The 22493-nt window shown below is 45.2% G+C and overlaps 2 protein-coding genes and 3 gene segments (V, D, J or C); 4 read left to right on the top strand and 1 right to left on the bottom strand.

Annotated features, from left to right (window-relative positions):
- Positions 1-2151, top strand: part of LOC134616536 (immunoglobulin kappa variable 1-39-like) — a 5124-nt gene extending 2973 nt beyond the window's left edge. Inside the window, 1 exon segment of the V gene segment in view lies at positions 1847-2151. Within this exon segment, the coding sequence occupies positions 1847-2151 (305 nt within the window).
- A 3156-nt stretch (positions 2152-5307) lies between these two features.
- Positions 5308-5832, bottom strand: LOC134616530 (Ig kappa-b4 chain C region-like). The segment is given in 2 exon segments: positions 5308-5633; positions 5772-5832. Coding segments are annotated over 2 exon segments (387 nt in total).
- Positions 5833-6712: 880 nt separating this feature from the next.
- LOC134624462 (immunoglobulin kappa variable 4-1-like) lies at positions 6713-7192 on the top strand. The segment is given in 2 exon segments: positions 6713-6761; positions 6858-7192. Coding segments are annotated over 2 exon segments (384 nt in total).
- Positions 7193-7636: 444 nt separating this feature from the next.
- On the top strand, positions 7637-11114 carry LOC134624460 (transcriptional repressor RHIT-like). Its single transcript, XM_063469427.1, has 2 exons — positions 7637-8138; positions 9210-11114. Exons 1-2 carry the CDS (start codon positions 7967-7969, stop codon positions 10070-10072), a joined length of 1035 nt encoding a protein of 344 aa, XP_063325497.1. The 5' UTR covers positions 7637-7966; the 3' UTR covers positions 10073-11114.
- A 111-nt stretch (positions 11115-11225) lies between these two features.
- Positions 11226-14918, top strand: LOC134624461 (uncharacterized). Of its 2 annotated transcripts, XM_063469428.1 has the most exons (6): positions 11226-12064; positions 12672-13001; positions 13135-13239; positions 13589-13639; positions 13748-13872; positions 13997-14918. In XM_063469428.1, the coding sequence occupies exons 1-6, from the start codon at positions 12025-12027 to the stop codon at positions 14183-14185; spliced, it is 840 nt and encodes a 279-aa protein (XP_063325498.1). In that variant the 5' UTR covers positions 11226-12024; the 3' UTR covers positions 14186-14918. The 2 variants fall into 2 exon arrangements, with proteins under 2 accessions (XP_063325498.1, XP_063325499.1); XM_063469429.1 differs by lacking the exon at positions 13135-13239.
- The last annotated feature ends 7575 nt before the right edge of the window (positions 14919-22493 follow it).

Here is a 22493-nt window from a genome sequence, read left to right as displayed (position 1 = left end):
AGGGACTCATTGAAGATGTAAGTGAACACACCTGCTAGCTGGTCAGCACAGCAGCGCAGCAGACGGCCGGTGATGCCGTCTGGCCCCGCCGCTTTCCTTGTGTTCACTCTCCTCAATGCCGCTCGGACGTCATGCTCCGCGATGCTGGTCACCGGTCTCTCGCTGATGATGTCACTGTCCTCGGTAGTCAGGCGGTAGATGGCATTAGCCGCCTGGCTAACCTCGAAATGGGCATAGAACTGGTTCAGCTCATTGGTGAATGCAGAGTCGGCGTTGATCGGCGCAGTGTCCCTGGGTTTGTAGTCCGTAATGGTGCGTAGTCCGTGCCACATACTCCGTGTGTCGCCCTGGAGGAAGCGGGACTCCACACGCTCCCGGTACCGGCGTTTAGCATCTCTCACCGCGCGCCGCACGCCGTATGAGGCCGCTTTGTAGGCACTCATATCGCCAGGGGCGATACCCGCGTTGTAGGTGGCGGTCCTGGCGTTCACTGCAGTGCGGATCGATCTGTCCATCCACGGTTTCTGGTTTGGGAATGTGGTGACTCTCGCAGTGGGGATAATCTCCTCCGCTAGCATATTGACGAAGCATACTGCTACTTCCGTAAACTCGTTGATGTCGACTGCGCATGCTCTGAACATGTCCCAGTCGAAGTCGTCGAGTGCGTCCTGTAGCGTAGCTTCTGATTGGGCAGACCACCGTTTCACCTCCCTCGTGGTTACTTCTTCCCTCCGTATGTTTTGTTTATACTGGGGAATGAGGAAGATGGCGTTGTGGTCAGACTTCCCAAAAGCCGGGTGTGAGACAGCTTTGTAGCCCTGCTTGTATGGCGTGTAGCAGTGATCCAAAATTCGATCCCCCCTCGTCGGACACGAGACATGCTGGTAAAAGTTTGGCATGACTTGTCCGAGGTTCGCTTTATTAAAGTCTCCTGCTACAATGAGGGCTGCGCCCGGATCCTTGTTTTGAAGCGAACTCAGCACATCATGTAATTCGGACAAAGCCATAACAGTGTCCGCTTGGGGTGGGATGTAGACCACCGTGGCGATGACCGAGGTGAACTCACGGGGCAGATAGAAAGGGCGGCACTTAATGCTCAGGAATTCCAGATGTGGCGAGCAGCTGCTGGAAAGAGTAGAAATGCTCCTGGCATCACACCACTTTCTGTTTACCATGAGGCACACTCCTCCACCTTTGGTTTTGTTCGACTCTGCCGTTCTGTCCGCGCAGAGCACAAAGAATGAATCCGACGGAGTTACGGCCTGGTCCGGCACGGTGGGGGTCAGCCATGTCTCCGTGAAGCACAGAATGTTGCAGTCCCTCATGTCACGTTGGAAGGTGACTCTTGCTCTTAGGTCATCGAGCTTGTTCTCCATGGATTGTACGTTGGCCAGTAGGATACTGGGCAGTGGTGTGCGATGCGCCTGCTGTCTCAGTCTGTTCCTAATGCCAGCGCGTTTCCCCCGGCGCTTCTTTGTTCTACGCCTCGGATGAGCGGCCCGTCCTTTGTTGTTCTCCGCGCCGCGTAGAATCTCTGGCGGCCAGGATGGGTCGGGTTTAAAAGTGTCCAAGATTAGATGTGCAACCTTGTCACCGATGTTTACAAGTGATCTGCCGTCGTATACTGTAAGACTAGAGGATTTTGGAATGTAAATCAGTGCAAAAAATAAGTAAAAAACAAGAAAAGTGGATAGTCGGAGCGGAGCGGTCAGGAAGGCGTCTGGACGTGGCCGCGCCATCTTACTTCTGTTTGGATGCTGATCGTCTTTCTGATCGTCTTGCTGATCGTCTTTCTCCACGCTGGATTTGTCTCAGTAACCCTTCTCCTCTTTTTCATCTTTTCCAGGTTCATCAGGAGACATCATCCTGACTCAGTCTCCTGGAGCTCAGTCTGTGGTTGCAGGGCAGTCTGTCTCCATCACATGTAGAACCAGTACAAGTGTTGGTGGCTACCTTCACTGGTACCTTCAGAAACCTGGCAAAGCTCCTAAACTCCTGATTTATAAAGCTACAAATCGTCAGTCTGGAGTTTCAGATCATTTCAGTGGAAGTGGATCTGGCACTGAGTACACTCTGAGCATCAGAGGAGTCCAGGCTGAAGATTCAGGAGTTTATTACTGTCAGCAGGGTTACAGCTCGTTCACACAGTGATACAGCGCCGTACAAAAACCTCCCTCAGCTTTAGAGGAACAGACTCAACAGCTATTCAAAGTGAACAGGAAGATACAGCCGTTCTTTCGATCGACGCGGAGAAGGCTTTTGATAGAATCGAACGGTCATATCTCTTTGATGTCATTGTTAGATTTGGGTTTGGTAATTTATTTCTGCATTGGATCAAGCTACTACACTGTCAGTCTGTTGCTCAGATTAAGACAAATGAGATAATTTCTGAACCATTTGACATTAAAAGAGGGTGCCCGCAGGGTTCACCATTATCTCCACTTTTGTTCCTTTTAGCTATTGAACCTCTGGCAATAGCTGTTTAAACCAGTGGACAAATACAAGGTGTTAGGATTGGTAGAAAGGAGCATAGAATTGCTTTATTTGCTGATGATGTCATATTACTTTTAAAGCAACTAAAAACTTCTGTGCCTGCTGTAAAGGATTTAATAGACCAGTTTGGGGCCTTCTCAGGGTATAAAGTAAATGTAACAAAATCATCACTAATGTTACTTAAACAAGGGTATAATCAAAACGTAAGTCAGAATATATCTGGCTTTACTGTTAATTCTGAACTCACTTATCTAGGCATTAAAATAGTTCCTTCACTAAAAGATGTGGTGGCACTTAACTATAATACAATTCTACAGAAAATTTCCAAAGATGTGGAGCGTTGGATAAGTTTACCACTATCTATTATTGGAAGGATAAGTGTTCTTAAAATGAATGTATTACCTAAACTGTTGTATATGTTTCAGAATGTCCCACTGGCTCCTCCTGCTGGATTATTTACCAAACTAGCGTCATTAATCAGAGAGTTTATTTGGAACAAGAAGCATCCCCGCATTCGCTTGTCTTTGTTGTATCTTCCCTTTGATACAGGGGGGTTGAAATGCCCCAATTTTTACTGGTACTAACTGGCTATTCAACTAAGGACAATAATGTTTTATTTTTCATCTCAAAATACCCCGTCATGGGTGGGGATGGAAGCAAATTCTCTTAAAATGCCATTAAACTTGTACTTATACTCTGCACAGCCAAAACAGTTAAAGAAAGAAACAAATAATCCTATAGTCCGAAATATGATTGAAGTTTGGTTTACAATAAAAGAAATGATGAATATTAAGAATAATCTCTCTCAGTTTAGTTCTATTTGGGGAAATGCCTTATTTGTACCAGGAAATTTAGACGCAGGGTTCCAGGGGTGGGCAGAAAAAGGTGTTAGGAAACTGGGTGATCTTTTCTGTGATGGAATAATGGTTTCATTTGAGGATTTAGTTTCAAAATTTGAAATCCCCCAAAAACACTTCTTTAAGTATTTATAGATTAGAAGCTTCATTTCTTCCATGCAAAATCAGTCTCTCAACGTTCCCCAGTTAAGTAAGTTAGAGGAGTTAATAGTGAAAAAAGGTGGTAATAAAGGTTTAATTTCAACATTCTATAACTGGATTGTCTCGGCTTCTCCAGAAACATCAGTTTCTAAGTTAGAAGCTTGGAGAAAGGACCTAAATATTAATATTTCTGAGGAGACATGGAAGTTAATTTGCTTAAAATCACAAAAACAATCAATTAATAGTAATTTAAAGTTATTACAATACAATTGGATCATGCAAACATATGTAACACCGGTGAAATTGAACAAATATAATAACAGAATTCCAGATACATGTTTTAAATGTGGAGAAGCCCGTGGGACATTTTTCCACTGTATATGGGAATGCAGAATTGTCTGTGCATTTTGGCAGGAGGTGATGAACAAAATAAACCAAATTTTGAATACAAAGATTGCTTTAGATGTAGAAATGTTGCTATTACATGTGTATTCTAAAAATCTTAAACTAAGAGCCCATCAAATTGAATTTATGGATTATTGTACATTACAGGCAAAACGTATGATTGCATTAAATTGGAAAAAATCAGATCCTCCTGCTATTGGTGCTTGGATAAATTCTTTGGCACAGTGTATGGCAATGGAAAGGATAACGTATTTTCTCAAAGACAAGTTAACATATTTTGATGAGATTTGGAAGCCATTTAAAAACTTTATAAAAGAAGCAAACATCAGACAACTCCTGCAGGAGTGTGGATGAGGGGAAAATTGTTTAGTATGTGCTAGCTACTTCTATTGTCTATTTTTTTCTTTCTTTTTGTTTCTTTCAATATGTATAAATGTCACATACTGTACGAATGTATACATATTTTATGTGTTTTTTTAATTTGATGTAGGTTTGGAAGAGAGCAGGGTGGGAGGTGGGGGGGGGGGAAGGGTTCCTATTACTGTAGCATATTACTGCGAAAATAAACCTTTGTATGCTGTTGCAAAAAGCAATAAAAATATTGTTTAATAAAGACTAACTGAGCTGTGAAGGAAACAAACACTGCGCAGCTCCTCAGGTTATACTAACACATTTTAGTTGAACAAAAACTGAACTTTTAAAGTCAGTTTTGAAAAATTCTGTTGATGATCATTTTAATAACACAAACACTAAAACATTAAGTATGGATGTTTTTTATTGTTTACATTGTAGACTTTTATATATGAAATTAAAGATGTTGTTTAATGATGAAAGCACGTTTTATCCACGTGCTGTTATACAACCAGTGACATCTACTATTACAGGATCATACCACAGAATGACTCGTCTCACTCATGTCTGAGCATCTGTTAATTCTCATTAAATATTATAATAGTGTTAAAGTCAAATGAACACCAGTGCAATCACATGTGTGTGTTTCAGCCTTATTTAGACAGTCGCAGGTGGATGAGAGTGTGGGGGTCTCAGTCTCTATAACAACACGTTATTTTAATGTCATCATTAAGAATTGACAGCAGTGTGTGATTGAACACTGGGAACTTCTTAAATATTAAACAGTTTGAGGTATTTTGATGTTTCTTTTGTTGTTGTAACTTTAATATGTTTTTCTGAAACATTTCCCATTTAGCCACTGAAGCTGTACACGTAGGACTATCTGTATGAATAACGGTGAACTAAAAAACTAAAATTTAAGCTCAGTTAAAAAGAGCAGAGATGGAACGAGAGTTTCTTTGAATGAATCTTTATTGTGTCAAACACTGAAATGATGGACAAAACAAAGACGAGTGACAGAAAGAGAGAGACACCTGCAGAGGAAAACCAGCGAGTCAGCTCAGGACTGGGAACACTGGTCTCTCCTCAGTGTCTGTGAGAGAGGAGCGTGGGAGCCCTGGGTGGCCTCACAGGTCACAGAGCCCACCTTCTCCCACTGGTCTGCAGGGAGCCTCAGGGTGCTGCTCCAGCTGTAGAGGCCGTCCTCCTGCAGCACCCCTGGGCTCCTGCCCTCCTCCCAGCTGCTGCTGCTGCTGCTGTCCACCTTCCAGGACAGACTCCAGTCTGAGGGGAAGCCATTGTTGGCCAGGCACATGAGCATGGCCTTCCCCTGCTGTAGCTCCTCTCTGGAGGGGGGCAGCACCGTCAGGGTGGGACGAGCGTCACCTAGGAGACACCAATCGGCTTAGAGGACAGGGAGCACACGGCACAGCTGGCAGTAATGCCTTCACTGTGTGAGAGTGGATCTTCTCCTTTAAGGACTTTCTGACAGATGTTTTTCTGCTCCACCAGTCACTCACTCACACAGTGTTTCACTTCCCTTTAACAAAGCTCTCATGCACATCAGCACACTCACAGTCCTCATATGACCTGAAGCTCAACAAACTGCACTGGGGCCAAACTGTTACACAGCATCTCAGTAATTATCTTCAGCATCAACTTCTAATTATATGAATGGTTTTAGTGTTTAATACAAAATATAACACACTTTGAACAAATATTCAGTTATTTAGATTCAACATTTTAATCATTTCATTTGGTGCATTTCTACAATCATAGTTACTGTTAAACTATCACCAGCTGATCATTTCACTGATAAAGACATTATCTGCTAAACCTAACCAGTCAGAATATTTCAACATAAGCCAGATTTAAACAAGATAAATATTCTCAGACAGTTTCAATTCAAACTGAGGTCAAAGACAAAGTGGGACATTTTTAAAATTCACAGATTTGTCAGAAACACTAAGAACTGATCTCCAGTCACACTGTCCTGAGTCCTTTTAATTCTGCAGCAGATTTAAAGAGTACATTTACTTTAATCCTTCAAATTGTTCCTGTTTTAAAAATGGAACATGTGAGGACAGGTTCAGTAAAGGAGCTAAACAAAAATGTGATGTGACTGAGTTCAGCTCACAGGAAAATGATGTTCTGTTATTACAGTACTTATGCCAAATTATCTATTTTCTCTATGTAAAAAACAAAGAAAATACGTAAAGAAACTTGCAGAAAATGCAAAATGCAGAAAACACTGCTGATGAATCCTGTGATAACTGATAGATCCATGAGAGTAATCGAGTCCGCCTTGGAGTCAGTCTGAGCATTTCCACAGAGAGCTGCTTTGCATCAGCAGCATCATGCTCCAGTGCGCTGGGAGAGTTTATAGTCCTGAGAGTTGAACACTGCATGACTGACAGCTGTCCTTCATCACAACAGACGCCACAGAAATCCTCCTCATCAAAAACATGACTGTGCTCTGTGTCCTCATCTGGACTCTCCTCTGCTTCACTCAGGGTGAGGAAAATCATTTTTCTGTCACGTGAAAAATCATTCAGAGTGTAGCTGAGTTTCACCTCACCATCTCATGTCCAGAGTTTCTTCTCTCCTCAGGGTCTGCTGGACAAAATGTTGTGGTGACTCAGTCAGCATCCAAATCTGTGCAGCTCGGCCAGACTGTAAACATCAACTGCAAAGTCAGTACACAAGTAGCTCACTACTCTGGTTCACAATACTACCTGGCCTGGTACCATCAGAAAGCTGGAGAAGCTCCCAAAGCTCTGATCTACAGAACATCAGACAGACTTTCAGGAATCTCCTCCAGACTGAGTGGAAGTGGAGCAGGGAATGGCCTTGACTTCACTCTGAGCATCAGTGCAGTCCAGGCTGACGATGCAGGAGTTTATTACTGTCAGAGTTACCACAGCACTCCGATGTTCACACAGTGAAACACACTCGTACAAAAACCTCACAGACGGAAGTGACTGCTGCAGCTGGAAGATCATGAACTGTATCAGTGTCTGCAGTGAGGACACACACACACACACACACGCACACACACAGACACACACACATGTAAGATATGCTTATTAGTAAAACACTCATTGCAAAAAAATTGGGAATCTTTGTAAAATGAAAACAAAAATAGTCCTTTCATATGTAGGACTACATGAACTGTCTTATTCATATCTGACACTAACGTATAACAATTAGAGTAATCTTACCAAGCTTAAAAAATGAATATACAATATTATCAAACAAAAAGTCTCCCAACTGCTGTTAAAGTATGTTCTTATTTATTACACCTCATTTTCTAGTTATTCTGTATGTTGTTATGGATGTCAAGCACTTTGTTGTTATACTGAACACAATGACATATCCATCCATCCATCCTCTCGGTTATCCATTTTAGGGTCGGGTGGTGCGGGGTGTCCATATGAGAATCGCGCTGAAGGAATGCTTTTATTATGAAAAGTCGAAAACGGGAAGCTTTTTGTTCCGCGCATGTGCAAAACAGATTAGCAGCAGTCGGGTTTCCGGTTCGGATTAGGCAGGCTCGGTGTGTTCCGTCCGAGTAAAGAAGCAGGTCAGGGTTAGGGCCTGGGGAGGTTAGCGGGCAGGTGTCGGTGCTCCCTGCGACTTTGTCCTCCGAACCTTCTCCGCGCAGCCGCAGACCCGCTCGGCTGTGCTCGGCTCGGCATCTGCGGCTGACGGCGGGGAAAATGTCGAAGGCTGAGGTGCTGAGAGCGCTGGTGAAGCAGCGGCTCAACGCGGCCGCTGAGGAGATTTTCGCGCTGTTTGAAAGGACAATGGAGGAGTACGAGCAGGAGATCCGCCTGCACAGGAGCAGGCAGCCGGACGGACACGCGGCCGAGAGCCGGGGGGGCCCGCACGGTGGGTTACCGGAGACAGACCGGACGGCTCTCACCATTGATGTGGTTGTTATTGTTATCGTCATCATCACCATTGTTGTTGTTATTAATAATGAAAATGATAATTGATAGGAGTGAATGGGAGCGAGAATGGTTGTCTGTCCCTGTGTGTTAGCCCTGTGACAGACTGGCGACCTGTCCAGGGTGTACCCCGCCTCTCGCCCTATGACAGCTGGGATAGGCTCCAGCGCCGCCCGCGACCCTGAAAAGGATAAGCGGAAGCGAATGGATGGATGGATAATTGTTGTTATTATTATTGTTGTTTTTGTTATTCTTTTATAATAACAATAATACTAATACTAGTAACAGTTATTATTGTTGTTGTTCTAATAATAATAATAATAATAACATTAATAATAATTATTATTAATAATAATAATAATAATAATAATAACATTAGGTGTTGTCGTCCGAAAGGCTTGAATCCATTCTAATTGATAAGCAGCTGTTCCAGATGTTGTAAATTTTAACTGGGCAGTTTAATTGTAAGTTAGGTGCGGGTGAGATGTGTCTCCATAGGAACAGTAACCATAGAGAATAATTTTTCTCTGGTGTTGTGGATGGAGCAGCGGTGTGTTTTCACTAACGGTGCAGGTGAGTGTGTGTACCTGCCTCCACCTGCAGCCCCACAGGGACAGCTGTCACTGTGAGGAACACCTCCCCCTCAGCACCTAAAGGAGCCATGGTTCAAGCATCACCGCTGACCCATTATTTTCCATTTAAATGATATATTGAAAGTTAACCCCCCCAAAAAGAAGACATGTTCAGTAACTGTTTATGAGTAACCGTGTTACACGACACTAATCACATGACCGTGCACTCTTAGATGGACGTAACCATGGTAACTAATCCTACTGTCTGGTCCTCTCTAACAAAACCAAAATGTCCAAAATGAACTTCATGTTTTATTCAGTCAGACCTGAAAGCAGTGAATGGGGCAGACATACTCATAGCTCCAGAGGAGCGCCCCCTGCTGGTCCCATTTGGTCTGTTGGGCTAACCAGTGCTCGTTTCCTCCCTCTGTGTCCTCCAGGGTCTCCTCTGAGCGCCACAAAGATTGCGGTGGATAAAGGAGCGTCACAGGAGCAGAGGAGCCCCGGTCTGCACCGGGAGAGTCCAGAACCGCCACGAGTCAAAGATGAACGTGAGGAGCTCTGGACCAATCAGCCGGGAGAGCGGCCCGGAGTGCACGAGGACCTCACCATCATTCCCGTCACCGTGAAGATTGAAGAGGAGATGGAAGAGAGCGCTCAGTGCCCCGACCTCCTTCACACCCACGGCGAGCTCAGCAGCCGCCAGCTGCAGGCACGAGCTGGTGGAGAGGATCAAGCAGGACCAGAACCAGCCAGAAACCTCCACCCGCAGCCCGTCAGTACTTCCTCTGACACCGGGGCCCCAGAGGACGCTCCAGTGCAGAGCGGGAAACCGCCGTCAGAGGACGCTCTGAGAGACGCGGGAAGTAATTTAGCCAAGAAACCTTACAGCTGCTCCGAGTGCGGCAAACGCTTCGGAGGCAAGAACCACCTGCAGAGCCACATGAAGAGCCACACGGGGGAGAAAACGTGCCCGTTCTGCGGCAAGAAAATCTCCAAGAGCTCCAACTTCACCACACACCTGCGCGTGCACACCGGGGAGAAGCCCTTCACCTGCTCCGTGTGCAACACGAGCTTCAGCCTGCGCAACACGCTCGTCAACCACATGAGGGTGCACACGGGCGAGAAGCCGTTCAGCTGCTCCGTCTGCGCCAAGAAGTTCACCAACAAGGCCAACGTCATCACGCACATGGCCGTCCACTCGGAGGAGAAGCCCTTTAAGTGCAACGTGTGCGACAAAAGGTTCACGTGGCATTCGCAGGTCAAAAAGCACAAGTGCGTCGCCGAAAGCAGCAAGACGTGAACGCCGCGAGGATGACAGCTCGGCGTGGCGTCACAACTCAGCCAGCCCGTCGCTCACCCTCGCCTGGCGGTGGAATCAAAACTTTATTCAGACATCAGCAGAAACCAGCGTGCTCCTGTTTTCACTGCAAGAACGACCTCGTGACGCGGACGCCGTCGGGAATGCTGTCCTTACACCAGCCGCAGCAGCGTGTCCACACTCTGTGTGACATCACACGCGTGGTCACACCTGCTGCAGGTGGGAGGGAGGCAGCTTTGTGACCTCCTGGATCCGACGTGCAGTCGTGCATTGATGAGTAATTAGAGTCACGTGTTCGGCGTGCACGTCGCACATCCCCGCTGCTGATCAGCTGACTGCGGTCAGGTGACAGGCTCCTGTGAGGTGAGCTTGTGTTATTGATAAAGCATGTGTAGGATGATTGGGACTGATGCGTGATCTCGGCTCTGTAACTCCAGGTTTAACCTTTGCTGAGTGACCAATCAGTGCTCTGGAAGAGAAGGAGCACGTGGGAGGAGCCAGTATGAAATACAGATCCTCAGAAACAGTTTTATACCTGCTGCTTCCCTGTTGGCGTCAAACAGTGTAAAGCACTTTGACCTTCCTGTGGCCACGCCCCCACACACCTGATGTTAGGATAACTTAAACGTGATAGGTCGAGATGTCCTGGTCATGTATTATTATTATTGTGTTTAGGAGAAGGCAGGCGTCTCACAGGTGTGTCACACAGTGCAGCTTTGGATGAACTCGTTGGGAGGATTAGTTCATCGCTCGGCTGATACTGAGTTTTACAGGATGTCCTTTAACTGCACGTCTTCCTCTTTGTGAGATAAATAAATATGCAAATGCTGTAACACTGAGGGGGGCCAAGAACGAGGGCGGCTCAGTCACACATGTCAGAAACACAGTATTAGCTGGACTCCTGTAGTTTAGCATGAGGGCGTCCTCACTGACGTCCACTAGATGGCAGCACTGCCTCTTGGTTTGTTTTCCAGCTGTTCTTCAGTTTCTGACCTTGTTATTTAATAAAGAGCTGAAACGCTGACAGACTCGTTTAACGTGTTGGTGTCTTTGTGATAAATATTTTTTAGTCTTCAGGACGTGATGTCGAGTGATTTCATCATCAAACGGGGCTGAATCTGACAAATGAAGCCAGCACGTTTCTTGATTACAGGAAACACGTTTCACCCACACTGGAGTCACTGTCTTATTTTGACCCTTCATAGATTTAGTAATGTAACGCAGTCTGAGGAGGCTGGAATGAAGGCGCCTGGACTTGATCTCCTCAGAGAAGCTTCTGCAGAGGCCACATGAAGAAGCTTCTGTGACGAGAGGTGAAGCGTAAGTCCAGCCTCCTCAGACTGCCATGAGCTGGATGACAGAGAACCTCCACAGACATGTTTGTGCTGTCGTTAATGTGTTAGAGCTGGACTCTGCTTCAGATGATGGTGGAGGTTTCATGTTTGCGAGGATGATTTGTGGTCAGCGCGACCATCGGGTTCCTGATGAACAAAGCGCTTCATACGCTCCTCGGTTTCTGTCTGAAGAGTCCTCCTGGATCCAAACATCTTCCGCCCGCTGTGCCTGAACGCTCGCAGGTTCAGAAACACTTTCAGACGTCCTCAGCCTCTGTATGTGTGTCTACGCGTGAAACTGAGGGTCGGCGTGGCCGCACTGGGAAGATGCTCTGAGGATGTCGGAGAGGTCGCAGTGGGATCGCTGACATCATCCTTCCTGTGATTACCAAACTTCCCCTAACTGTGGGCTTCAGGCCCATGCAGCCATGAAGGCTCGGATGCTTCCTCATTTGCTTGGTGATTTTCTAGAAACCCTGAAATGTGCCAGCATTTGCAGAAAACACGGACCAGCTTCCTCTTCGGCTGTGAGTCAGAGCTGCTAGAAAGATCAGGAAACCAGAGCCGAGTCCTCAGCTGGGAACGTTTGACGCGTCCACCATGGCTCGGGTCGCCCTCCTGTGTCTGCTCGCGTCCATCGGTAAGAATTTAAGCATCTCAGAGCTGAATGTTTAATATTTTAGTTATTATAAAGGCTGAAGCTGCTGTCCTTTAGGTCTGATCTGTCCTGGTCAGAGCCTCCGATGAAGTTAATGCAAAGCAGTTGCGCTGAACCACGTTTGGGATAACCTCCAATAAACACGTGAAGTATTTATCAGAGGTTATCCCAAACCTGGTTCATCTGGTGGAGCGTGACCATTGCTGTTACCATGGTGATCCAGCAGGTAAACAGAGGTAAAAAAAGAGAAGCCGTTAGTCTGGCCTTGTAGTCCGGCCATCCTCAGAGCTGACCCCGCTCTCAGCTGAAGGAAGGAGCTCTGAGGAAGGTTGTAAATGTGACCTCCTCACAGTCCGAGCAGATTTACAGAAAACAAACAAACTGAAATCAGGAGTGAAAACGTGTGAAATGGACCCACTGTGGAGAGGACAGCTGGAAATATGAACATGTGTACATAAAGTGGGTTTTGGTGCTCGGTTTTACTTTGAAAGCTTTGCTTTTTCTGCTTCCTGTGGTAAAGGTGTGACACAGCTGTTAGTGTCAGAGGTCACAGCTCTGATGGTGCGTCATGTGACCTGTGTCCCTGCAGGGCGCTGCGTGGGTCAGAGGTTCCTGTCAGAGAGCTCTGTGCACGCAGGTGTCGGAAGCAATGTGACGCTGAAAACTCCGATTCACGACCTGCAGAGCTCGGCTCTGTTCTGGCACTTTAATGACGGGAAGGAGATCGTAAATGTTGCCTCGGTGAGCTCCTCCACGCTCAGACTGAACACGTCCTACGAGGGCAGAGCGTGGATTAATGCAGCCAACGGCCACCTGACCCTGGGTGCGCTGACGCTGCAGGACAGCGGGGACTATATCATCACCATCGTATACAAACACGGTCAGAGCGACGTCGCAAAGATACGACTCACGGTCTCAGGTGAGTCGTTATTGGATCCCAAATCATTTTTATTCAAACCAAACTTTATGTGTCAGCCTGAAAACGTTATGCAGTCATCTTCACAGCTCTGCTGCTTTATGTTGTTCATTTAGTTTGATTGTGGATTTAACAGGGAGCCAGCATGGAGCACTCGTCACATGTGGACGCTCGGTTTTCAGCACGTACGGCCAAACCGTGTCAGGGCCAGGTGTGGTGGTCCCAGCTGCAACAATGACAGGTAATGATTGGTGTGGACAGGCCTGAATGATTGGACAAGTCCCACTCTTCTTTCTGCTGAAAGGGGAAGTGACACCATCACATAGATGCTCTGAAATAGTCTTTGTGTTATTTTAGGAGTGTTTGTGTTTTCTCAGCATCAACATGATGGCTTTTTCAGGAACTTTCAGCTTCACTGATGCACAGATTTCCTCTTTTATTGAGAGTTTACTTCCTTAGAAAAAGGGAAGTGATGCACTTAGAGACTCCTGTGAGTGAGTCACTGAGACGTCTGTCGCCCCCTGCTGTTCACAGCTGGAACAGGACTAGTTTTCTGTCTCACGTCTCCATCGGCATTTCTCTGTTCACAGCTCCAACCACCGGCACCACCTCCACGCCAGCTCTCCCTGAGCAGATCACAGGTACTCACCTGTCAGGCAGCTTTATTAATATCCTGTCAGTGCAATAAAACGTTCTGTTTATGACCCTGAAAAACACACGTCCCACTCAGCGTTGTCTTCTGTGTCCAGATTACTTTGTGTCTCTGGTTGTGTGTGTGGTTGTGATCGTCGTGCTGTCAGCTGGTTTCCTGCTGCTCCTCTACAGATGGATGGAGAACAGGAAGAACAGGAATTCAGATGGAAGACAGGTGGAGGTAACTCTCCATCAGTGTTTCTGTCAGTGTTTAACCTTGCATGACAGATTAATGCCACTAGAGGGCAGTAAACACCAGCTGCATACATACATGTGCTATAACTGGATGTGTTAAATATTTTCAGATACCTGCAGCCCAGCAGAAGAACGGAGCTCCAGGATCCACATGTGCAGACTCCACCTACGAGACCATGATTCCAGCCCCCACGGACCAGGACCACATCTACTCCACCCTCACCGACATGCAGTACATGTCACATGTGCGATACATTCAAACGGACACAGTTTCCTGCAAATCAGTAACATCCCAGTAAAATCCTGAAATGTTTCCATCACAAACTCATCCACAGATACGTTTGTGATGTTTATAATTGTATAACTATAAACATCAGTTATAATATTTAGCACTTTCATGTTTTTTTATTTGTGTATGTTTGTTATTACTTCAGTTTATAAGCCCCGCCTCTCTGAGCTGTGGGTGTAAATGAACGCTAACCCCTGAGCTTTGCCAGTCTCTTCTGTTGCTGCCGTCCCTACAGATGCTGTATTTCACATCACGTATGTTATATGATTGTCACTAATCTAATGACTTAATAACTTTTGCTACAATGTGATTAAAGAGGCCACTTTGACCAGCTTTAGCATTAAAATGCTGTTTGGACGGGTAAATAAGATTACACTAAATAATGAGTTTTGGTATCAAACATAGTTAACCTTTGTATTGTAAATTCTCTACATGATTTGAATGGTTCCTGTTTAACCGTGTTTAATAGTAAAACGTTGCAATGCTGCACACTTTGTCTGATTCTGTGACTGTTGCTGGTCTGTTGCCATCGTACTCACTGACCTGTGATCATCTAATCAACTAAATCCAGCTATCAGTATGAGCACTGATGCTGGTGCTGGATCTATACTAGTGTACTACGATCAATACTTTGTTTCTGTCCTCTAAGTTCAGCATGTAGCTCACTGAACTCTGTTAAGTCAGTCATTTCTTTGGAAATAAAAAATGTACGCCACACATTCACTATAAAAATATCTTTTTCATGTTGGCTGTCACGTCTGTTTTATTTAAATCCTATAACACATCTAATCAACAGAAGCTGACCCGACGAGCCTTAGAGACAGGAACATTTACACTCAGGTCTACAAGGAGTTTCAAAATAAAAGCTGAAAGTATGCAAATTAATGATGACTGATCTCATGACACAGTGCTCTTCCCTACATAAGCTACATTTATGGGTTAAAAGTGTCAGTACTGGCATCGATGCTTATAATTGGCTGTGTATTTACCTGTATCACATCAGTGCCAAAGTTTGCAGTATCACACACAACTATCTTATTGAGCTGATCCTGCTGATCATTTGAAATGATCTGAGAGCAGTTACTCAGGCCTGCACCTGAGCGTTCCTGCCCTGGTTGGGCCCAAGGTGACGCTGACATTTATCTATTCTGTGTCTACAGTTTCCTGAGCTTTCACATGTAAGTGTACGATGTTGAACAGCTTTCTTTATTCACTCTTACCCTGTATGTTAGTCCAGAACTCTGGACATGACACTAACCTGTGCCTACATCTTAAGTCTGAGTATCTTGGTCGAATAAAGATTGAGCAGAAAAGTTCTGAAGTGCGTTTTCGGTCTTTGGTGTTCAGTCCTCGTGTTTTTGAATGTGTGCTGATGGCTTTAAATTAGAAAAACTCTTAGAATGAAAAGTAAATAATTCATAATTAAAAATAAGAAGGGAGCTCACCATCATTGGCATAATTGTGTGTTAGAGAGAGAGAGAACTATAGAACATCCCAAAAACACATCCGGGGTTTAAACTGAGACATTTTAATATTTCCTCAATATTTCTGACTCATTTTAAATTTGATTTCAGCAACACGTCTTAAAGTTGACCTGAGGGAAAAAAAGGCTGAAAAAAGAGGGAGTAGCAGCTACCTGGTTTATTTTCAGCAGGTCCGTCACATGATCAAGTATAAAAAGATCATCAGTTGTTCACCAATGTGCAAAAACCTGCATCTACAAACTGTGGAACAGTCTCAGAATAATGCTCCTCACTGTGATCTCCAGAACATCATATCCTCAACATCCTCACAGATCCTGGAGGAATCTCTGTGCGCAGGGTCGACTCTGGGATGAAGTCAGTGCATGGGCTCAGGAACACTTCCAGACATCAGGGTATGCGAGCAGCTCGGCGTGCCGTCCACACCTGCAGGTTACAGCTTCATCACTCAGAGAAGAAGCCACACGTGATGGACACATGATGGAGAAACTGCGCCGTCTGCTCTGGACCAAAACTGATCTGAGGTCAGAGAGAACCTCATGTGTACATATCTGTCTGGAGCTGCTGTGTCTCATGTCTTCAACAGCGTGTCTCTGCATCATCACTGTTCACAGCTCCGCCCACCTGGACCACACCCACTTCAGCTTTTATTAACGTCAGAGCACAAAGGTCTGTTTGTTTTAAATCAGTCTTTCATATCACTGTTTGACGTCCCACTCAGCGTCGTCTTCTTCTGTGTCCAGATTACTTTGTGTCTCTGGTTGTGTGTGTGGTTGTGATCGTCGTGCTGTCAGCTGGTTTCCTGCTGCTCCTCTACAGATGGATGGAGAACAGGAAGAACAGGAATTCAGATGGAAGACAGGTGGAGGTAACTCTCCATCAGTGTTTCTGTCAGTGTTTAACCTTGCATGACAGATTAATGCCACTAGAGGGCAGTAAACACCAGCTGCATACATACATGTGCTATAACTGGATGTGTTAAATATTTTCAGATACCTGCAGCCCAGCAGAAGAACGGAGCTCCAGGATCCACATGTGAAGACTCCACCTACGAGACCATGATTCCAGCCCCCACAGACCAGGACCACATCTACTCCACCCTCACCGACACACAGCACACACTTTGCTAATGCTCAGCAAACCACAGGATGATATTTGATAGTCTTGTACATAATAAAAGAAACAGATCTGTCTGCATCAGCGAGCTTTGGTGTGAAACAGCTGACACAGCTCCAGTGTTTGTGTCCTGTCTCAAGAAAACAAAGGTTTTGGGCCCTGTTTCTGATTTCCACTTTCATACATCCGTGTTGGTGGTTAGCAGGTATTCTGTGTGTGTGTGTGTGTGTGTGTGTGTGTGTGTGTGTGTGTGAAGCCCAACATGTACAGCATGTTAATGCAGCTGGGTAACCAAGCTGCATTCAGTCCTTTCTGAGGACTACATTCCTCGGAACATGTTCATAATCTGGAATTTTAGCAACTGAAAGAAACAGCTGATGCTACAGCAAGTACTGCGATTCTAAACGTGATACTGTTAACTCAAGAGCAGCAGGAATTATCAGATCTGCTTCTGAGCAGTGACACAGCTCAGAGTTCTTGGTGAGTCATTACTGACCTGCATGTTTTCCATGGAAGTAGGACAAAACAATAGTTTTACTCAGAATCTGTATCACCATGTGAGATCTGTTCCTGTTCCTGGCCTTGAGTTTGCCACCGAGCTCAGTTACATGATCATTAATATGCAAATTCTCATGATCACTGATCAATAACCACTGATCAATGTCCATGAGTCCCATTCACAGAGAGTTGGGGAATAGCTGCAGTCACAGCATTGTAAGATGGTGACAGATGTACCCTTAGGCCCCCTCCTCGATTCAGAGATGGTCTTTCCCTTTTCACGTAAATGGCCTCCTTGACTCCGCCCTCAAACCAGCGTTCCTCCCTGTCCAGGATGTGTACATCCTCATCATTGAAAGAGTGTCCACTGGCCTGTAGGTGTAAATAGACTGCAGAGTCCTGGCCTGACGAGGTAGCTCTTCTGTGTTGTGCCATCCTCTTAGCCAGAGGTTGTTTGGTTTCCCCGATGTATAAATCCTGGCAATCCTCCTGCACTTAACAGCGTACACTATGTTACTCTGTTTGTGTCAGGGGACCCGATCCTTGGGGTGGACCAATTTTTGGCGCAGCGTGTTTTGGGGTTTAAAAGCCACAGAGACCCGGTGTTTAGAAAAAATGTGTCTCAACCGTTCTCTCTTCTTTCCTGGATCACTTGGAACTTTTTTTAGGTGTCTTCTTAGCTTTGAAAATATTTGTAAATTGAAATTAACAGGAACAAACCTCCAGCAGAAACAGGCTTGGGGAGGGGCAGCCTCCAATTCAATATTGATTTTAGTGACCTCCGATTGGCGTAACCGGGTGTCATTACTGCCGACGTGAATTATGATCTTACTGTATTTACGTTTACCCTTAGCCAGCAGTTTTAAATTTCCCTCAATGTCGCCTGCTCTGGCCCCTGGAAGACAATTGACTATGGTTGCCGGTGTCTCTAGCTTCACATGTCTGAGAACAGAATCACCAATTACCAGAGTTTGACCCCCGGCGGGTGTGTCGCCGAGTGGGGAAAAACGGTTAGACACATGAACAGATTGGTGGTGTACCTGGGGCTTCAGTTTAAGACTATGCTTCCTCCTCACCGTCACCCAGCCGCCCTCTTTCCCCAGCTGCTTGGGGTCTGCCGGGGAACAGCTAGCGGGGCCTGCGCTATCTTCGGCTGCACCAGCTACAGGGGCCTGGCTAGCTACGGGTGAATGAAGGGTGCGAAGCCGAGTCTCCAATTCAGTAATCCTGGCCTCCAGAGCTGCAAATATGCTACATTTGTTACAAGTATCATTACTGCTAAAGGAGGCCGAGGAGTAGCTAAACATCTGACACAATGAGCAGGAAAGTGCAGGAGGGACAGGTGAAGTAGCCATGGTGCTAACGAGTCGGCTACGAGCTATGCTAAGCTAGCGAAACAGTAAAGACACAGGTAGTGAGTACACAGACAGTGTGCTTCGGATGAAGCAAGTGAAGATTATACTATGAAAAAATAATGTATTTAAAAGTTTTTAATTAAATTGCTAAGCAGATAAGCTACTCAAAAACACCACTGTGTTTGAGCAGGAACAGGAAGTGATGCTCTACCACAAAGCGAACGAACACCAAGTGACAGCGCCAAGTAACAGTAAATAATAAATACTGAATGTTACTGAGCAGCATGCAAGACCGACAACGCACGATATGCTTTGAGGCAGCAGCCAAGAAAGATATAGTGTGTGTCTGTGAACGCCCGTGTGTAGATCCGTGTGCATGAATGTGCTTGTATTCAAAAGCTTTGTCCATGTACCTGTCTGCTAAACAGCCAGCAATTTAAGGAGAACATGAGGCTAAACATGTCACTCCTGGTCTGATTGGGGAGGGGATCAGAGAAAACTACAGAGACTCAGACAGTAGTTTTCAGGTTCCCTCAGTGTCGTCTGCTCTGGCCTCTGGATGACAATTCACTACTGTGACTAGTGTCACGTTTCCCAGAACACAATCTGCAATAACCAGAGTTTGTTCCTCAGTGGTGAAAAGCAATTAGATATGAATATAGACCACAGTGGTCTAGATCGTGATGGTTCTTACAGTGAAGGGCCCTCAGCCAAAAACACCCATCCTTCAGTTCACTCGGTCAGTTTCACGGTTTAGTGAAGACTGTGCAGTGAGAAGGGTCTCGATCTCTGTCTTGCTGGTAACCATGTGGTGGTGTGTGCTGCATATAGATGTGGTCAGATAGCTGTGGTTCCTTCTTACAGGAAGTGACAGCGTCACAGCAGCAGTTATTTTTCACTCTCTTACCAGACTACATAAAGTCTGATGGTTTTAGCAGCAGATGACTGCTGACTGTCAAAGATCAGAAAAAGGAAACACTGTGTTTTACATTTTGTTCCAAAACATTTCTCTGAAGAATATCAACAAAAACAGATGCCATGATTTCTCATAAAGCCACATTTTATTCACAGAGCACAGAAAATATTAAATGTTTGGTTTCTGTATGTCAACAGTCTTAGTTCACTCGCTGGGCCCACGTTCTCATTTTAAGTTTGACAAGTGTTTTAGTAGGTAAAGGTGAATGCTTTGACATGAATTAAGCTACGGTTTGGGGAAGGCCTCGAAGGGGACTGCGACGGCTCCCGGGCCTGGCAGATCCCCATGTACTAAATAGAAATGAAGAAGTTAGAAAATTGAGAACAAGGAGTGTGGGGCACATAAACGAGAATGACCAGCTTGCAGGACTGGGGGAACCTATAGATGACAACCGGAAGGAGCGTGTTTGGAGGCGTGGTCCTGCTCCTGAAATTCCAATAGATAATCTCCAATAAAAATATACGCTCACTTTGGATTTGATGGCAGCAGCATGTGTCTGAGAAAAAGTACTCAGTGATACTGAAGAGGAACAGCTCTCAGCTGATCTGGTCTACTGGCAGCACGTCAGTCACATGACCGGATGTTCAAAGAGGATCTTAGAGGCAGTTTGTCAGAAGTAAAGATGTGCAGAGGCAAGCTGTGAACAGAACAACGTCCCTCACTGTGAACACGCTGTTGTGTCCATATACTGCTGCATTTATTCTGTATATGCATTTACTAGAAGCACTAGAGGGCGCTAGTGATTATCTGTGTGTCGGACTACTTTGGAGAAAATAATAAAAAGAGTTTTTCTCCGGTGATCCTCTGTTCCTACCTTTGTGTGTGTTAATGCCTGCTGAAACCACCGCACATGTCATCATCTGCAGTTTGTCATCAAAGACAATGTGGAGGAATCTCTGTGCGCAGGGACAAGGCTGACGTCCTGGGATCTTCAGGCCCGCGGACATTAGAAACAGACCTGAGTCTGTAATGTGATCCATGAATCTAAACTCTTTAAGAACAGGAAGAGTGACGGGGGCGGGCTGCATATAAAGAGGGAGTGTGTGTGTGCGCGTTCACCTTTGGGTGTATCCCTCTAACAGCAGCAGGTACTGCCGTGTCTCCTCCGTGTCTCTCTCCGCTGGGAACACTTGAACCCAAGGGCGTAGATTTGGCATGGACGGAAGGGACACGTCCCCACCAATATCCAGCAATTATTGAATTGTCCCCACCAATAATTTGAACTCTTCGAGTAAAAAACCACAAACGCGATAGAAAGGGGGAAAAACTGTCAACGTCTCATTCACCCAGCGGTGCAGAAAGAGTTAAATTACGTTCTCTACTGGAGTCCTACGTCATGTGACAAATATGGCCAATGTGATTGGCTGTGCCTTTCAGGGAGCTCTGTTTAGTTTTAGCAGCGGCAAGCCTGCGCTGCGAGGACCTGCAAGGAGGAGGATGGCAGCAAAAGGAAGAACCTCGATATAAGAAAGTATTTTTAAAGAAACCTGTAAGTCACTTAAAGCCAAGTTCACTCATAAAATGTGTCCGTCATAATAACGTTACAGGCTATGCTAGGCTTTGGCCCACATCAGTCTAAAATTGTATGTAACCATGAATAACGTGTTTTGGAAGCTAACTGCACAACAGGCAGCACTGTTAGTTCTCTCAGTCTCAGAGCAGCATTTCTAATTTTGATTGAAACTGTCAGAGAAAACGGAGCCTCGAGCAAGCCAGGATATTAGTTTACACAGGCTGTTAAAATTATATGTCTAACATTAAAATGTTGGTGACACAATAATTTCATCCTAATGGTACTGACATATTCATATTTGAGACAATATATCATGAAGTAGTCATGATTTTGCAAATATTCCACCTTGTAGTGCAGTTTGCACAAATTGTTTTAAAAATGCACTCAGCCTACAAACATTACTGATGAGTCACGATCTGCACAAAGTGACAGAAACACTGAAGCAGCTCCACATTTTATTCTTATTGTCATGTATGTCCTATTTGACAGAAGAACCAACACAAAGCTCAGAGAGTAATGGTGATACAAGATCACAGGTGAAATTGGATGATGACTTGTTGGTTCATGACTGTATTTGAGGCACATGTGTGACTTCATGTATTTGGAGTGTCTCACTGTTATTTATCAGGTGACAGAGGCAGCTCTGCCATGTTGTAGCTCAGACAGAGGTGAACAGGCGAGGTCACAGGTGACTGACTGATGATTTGGTGCTATAGATTAACTAGTATTTATTATCACGATTGTTGTTGCTATTGTTAGGCTGCTGATGTAAATTGATTCATTAGTGTATGTTTGACAAAGAATCTGAATTGACATGTCTCACTTTTTATATGGCACGAATCAATGTGTTATTTTATCAGGTGGCAATATGTCCTAGTGCAGTCAGAGGGGAAGGGCCAGGGCCAAAGGTGAGGCACATCAAGCACAGAATAATAATTTTAATCTGAGGATAAAACGCATGTACTGAGGATGAAAGAAGCTTCAGTGCTCTCAAAAGAGTAAAAACATGGCTAAGGTCAACAATGACTCAAATGAGATTAAACAATGCTGCTGTGTGCCATGTTCACCAGGAGAGACTGGACAGTATAGATGTAAAACCAATATGCCAGCAGTTTATCTCAGTTAATGAGAGGAGCAGGCATGTGTTTGGCTCCTTCACATAGTGGACATTGAGTTGTTGTGTGGGGCACCAGTAGTCCATGTCTGTTGCTGTAACAGTAGTTCATGTTTAGAATAAAAAATCCCAGTTCACTGATTTGATCGGGGCAATAGTGCCTAAAATGTTGCATAATTTTGCTGAGAGATCTTTTACTTTGTGGTAATCTTAGATGAGTAGTTTTATGAACAAAAACCACGAGGTCATTCAGTGTTCCCTTAGT

The sequence above is a fragment of the Pelmatolapia mariae genome, linkage group LG3_W, assembly GCF_036321145.2.
Source record: "Pelmatolapia mariae isolate MD_Pm_ZW linkage group LG3_W, Pm_UMD_F_2, whole genome shotgun sequence".
Classification (NCBI taxonomy): domain Eukaryota; kingdom Metazoa; phylum Chordata; class Actinopteri; order Cichliformes; family Cichlidae; genus Pelmatolapia; species Pelmatolapia mariae.
The sequence above is the reverse complement of the archived record's forward strand: the minus strand, read 5'-3'. Positions and strand labels throughout refer to the sequence as shown.

Coding starts and splice junctions, on each gene's coding strand:
- LOC134624460 (XM_063469427.1), top strand. CDS start 7,967: ATGTCGAAGGCTGAGGTGCTGAGAGCGCTGGTGAAGCAGCGGCTCAAC. Junction 8,139..9,209: donor GAGCCGGGGGGGCCCGCACG/GTGGGTTACCGG, acceptor TGTGTCCTCCAG/GGTCTCCTCTGAGCGCCACA.
- LOC134624461 (XM_063469428.1), top strand. CDS start 12,025: ATGGCTCGGGTCGCCCTCCTGTGTCTGCTCGCGTCCATCG. Junction 12,065..12,671: donor GTGTCTGCTCGCGTCCATCG/GTAAGAATTTAA, acceptor GTGTCCCTGCAG/GGCGCTGCGTGGGTCAGAGG. Junction 13,002..13,134: donor GATACGACTCACGGTCTCAG/GTGAGTCGTTAT, acceptor TGGATTTAACAG/GGAGCCAGCATGGAGCACTC.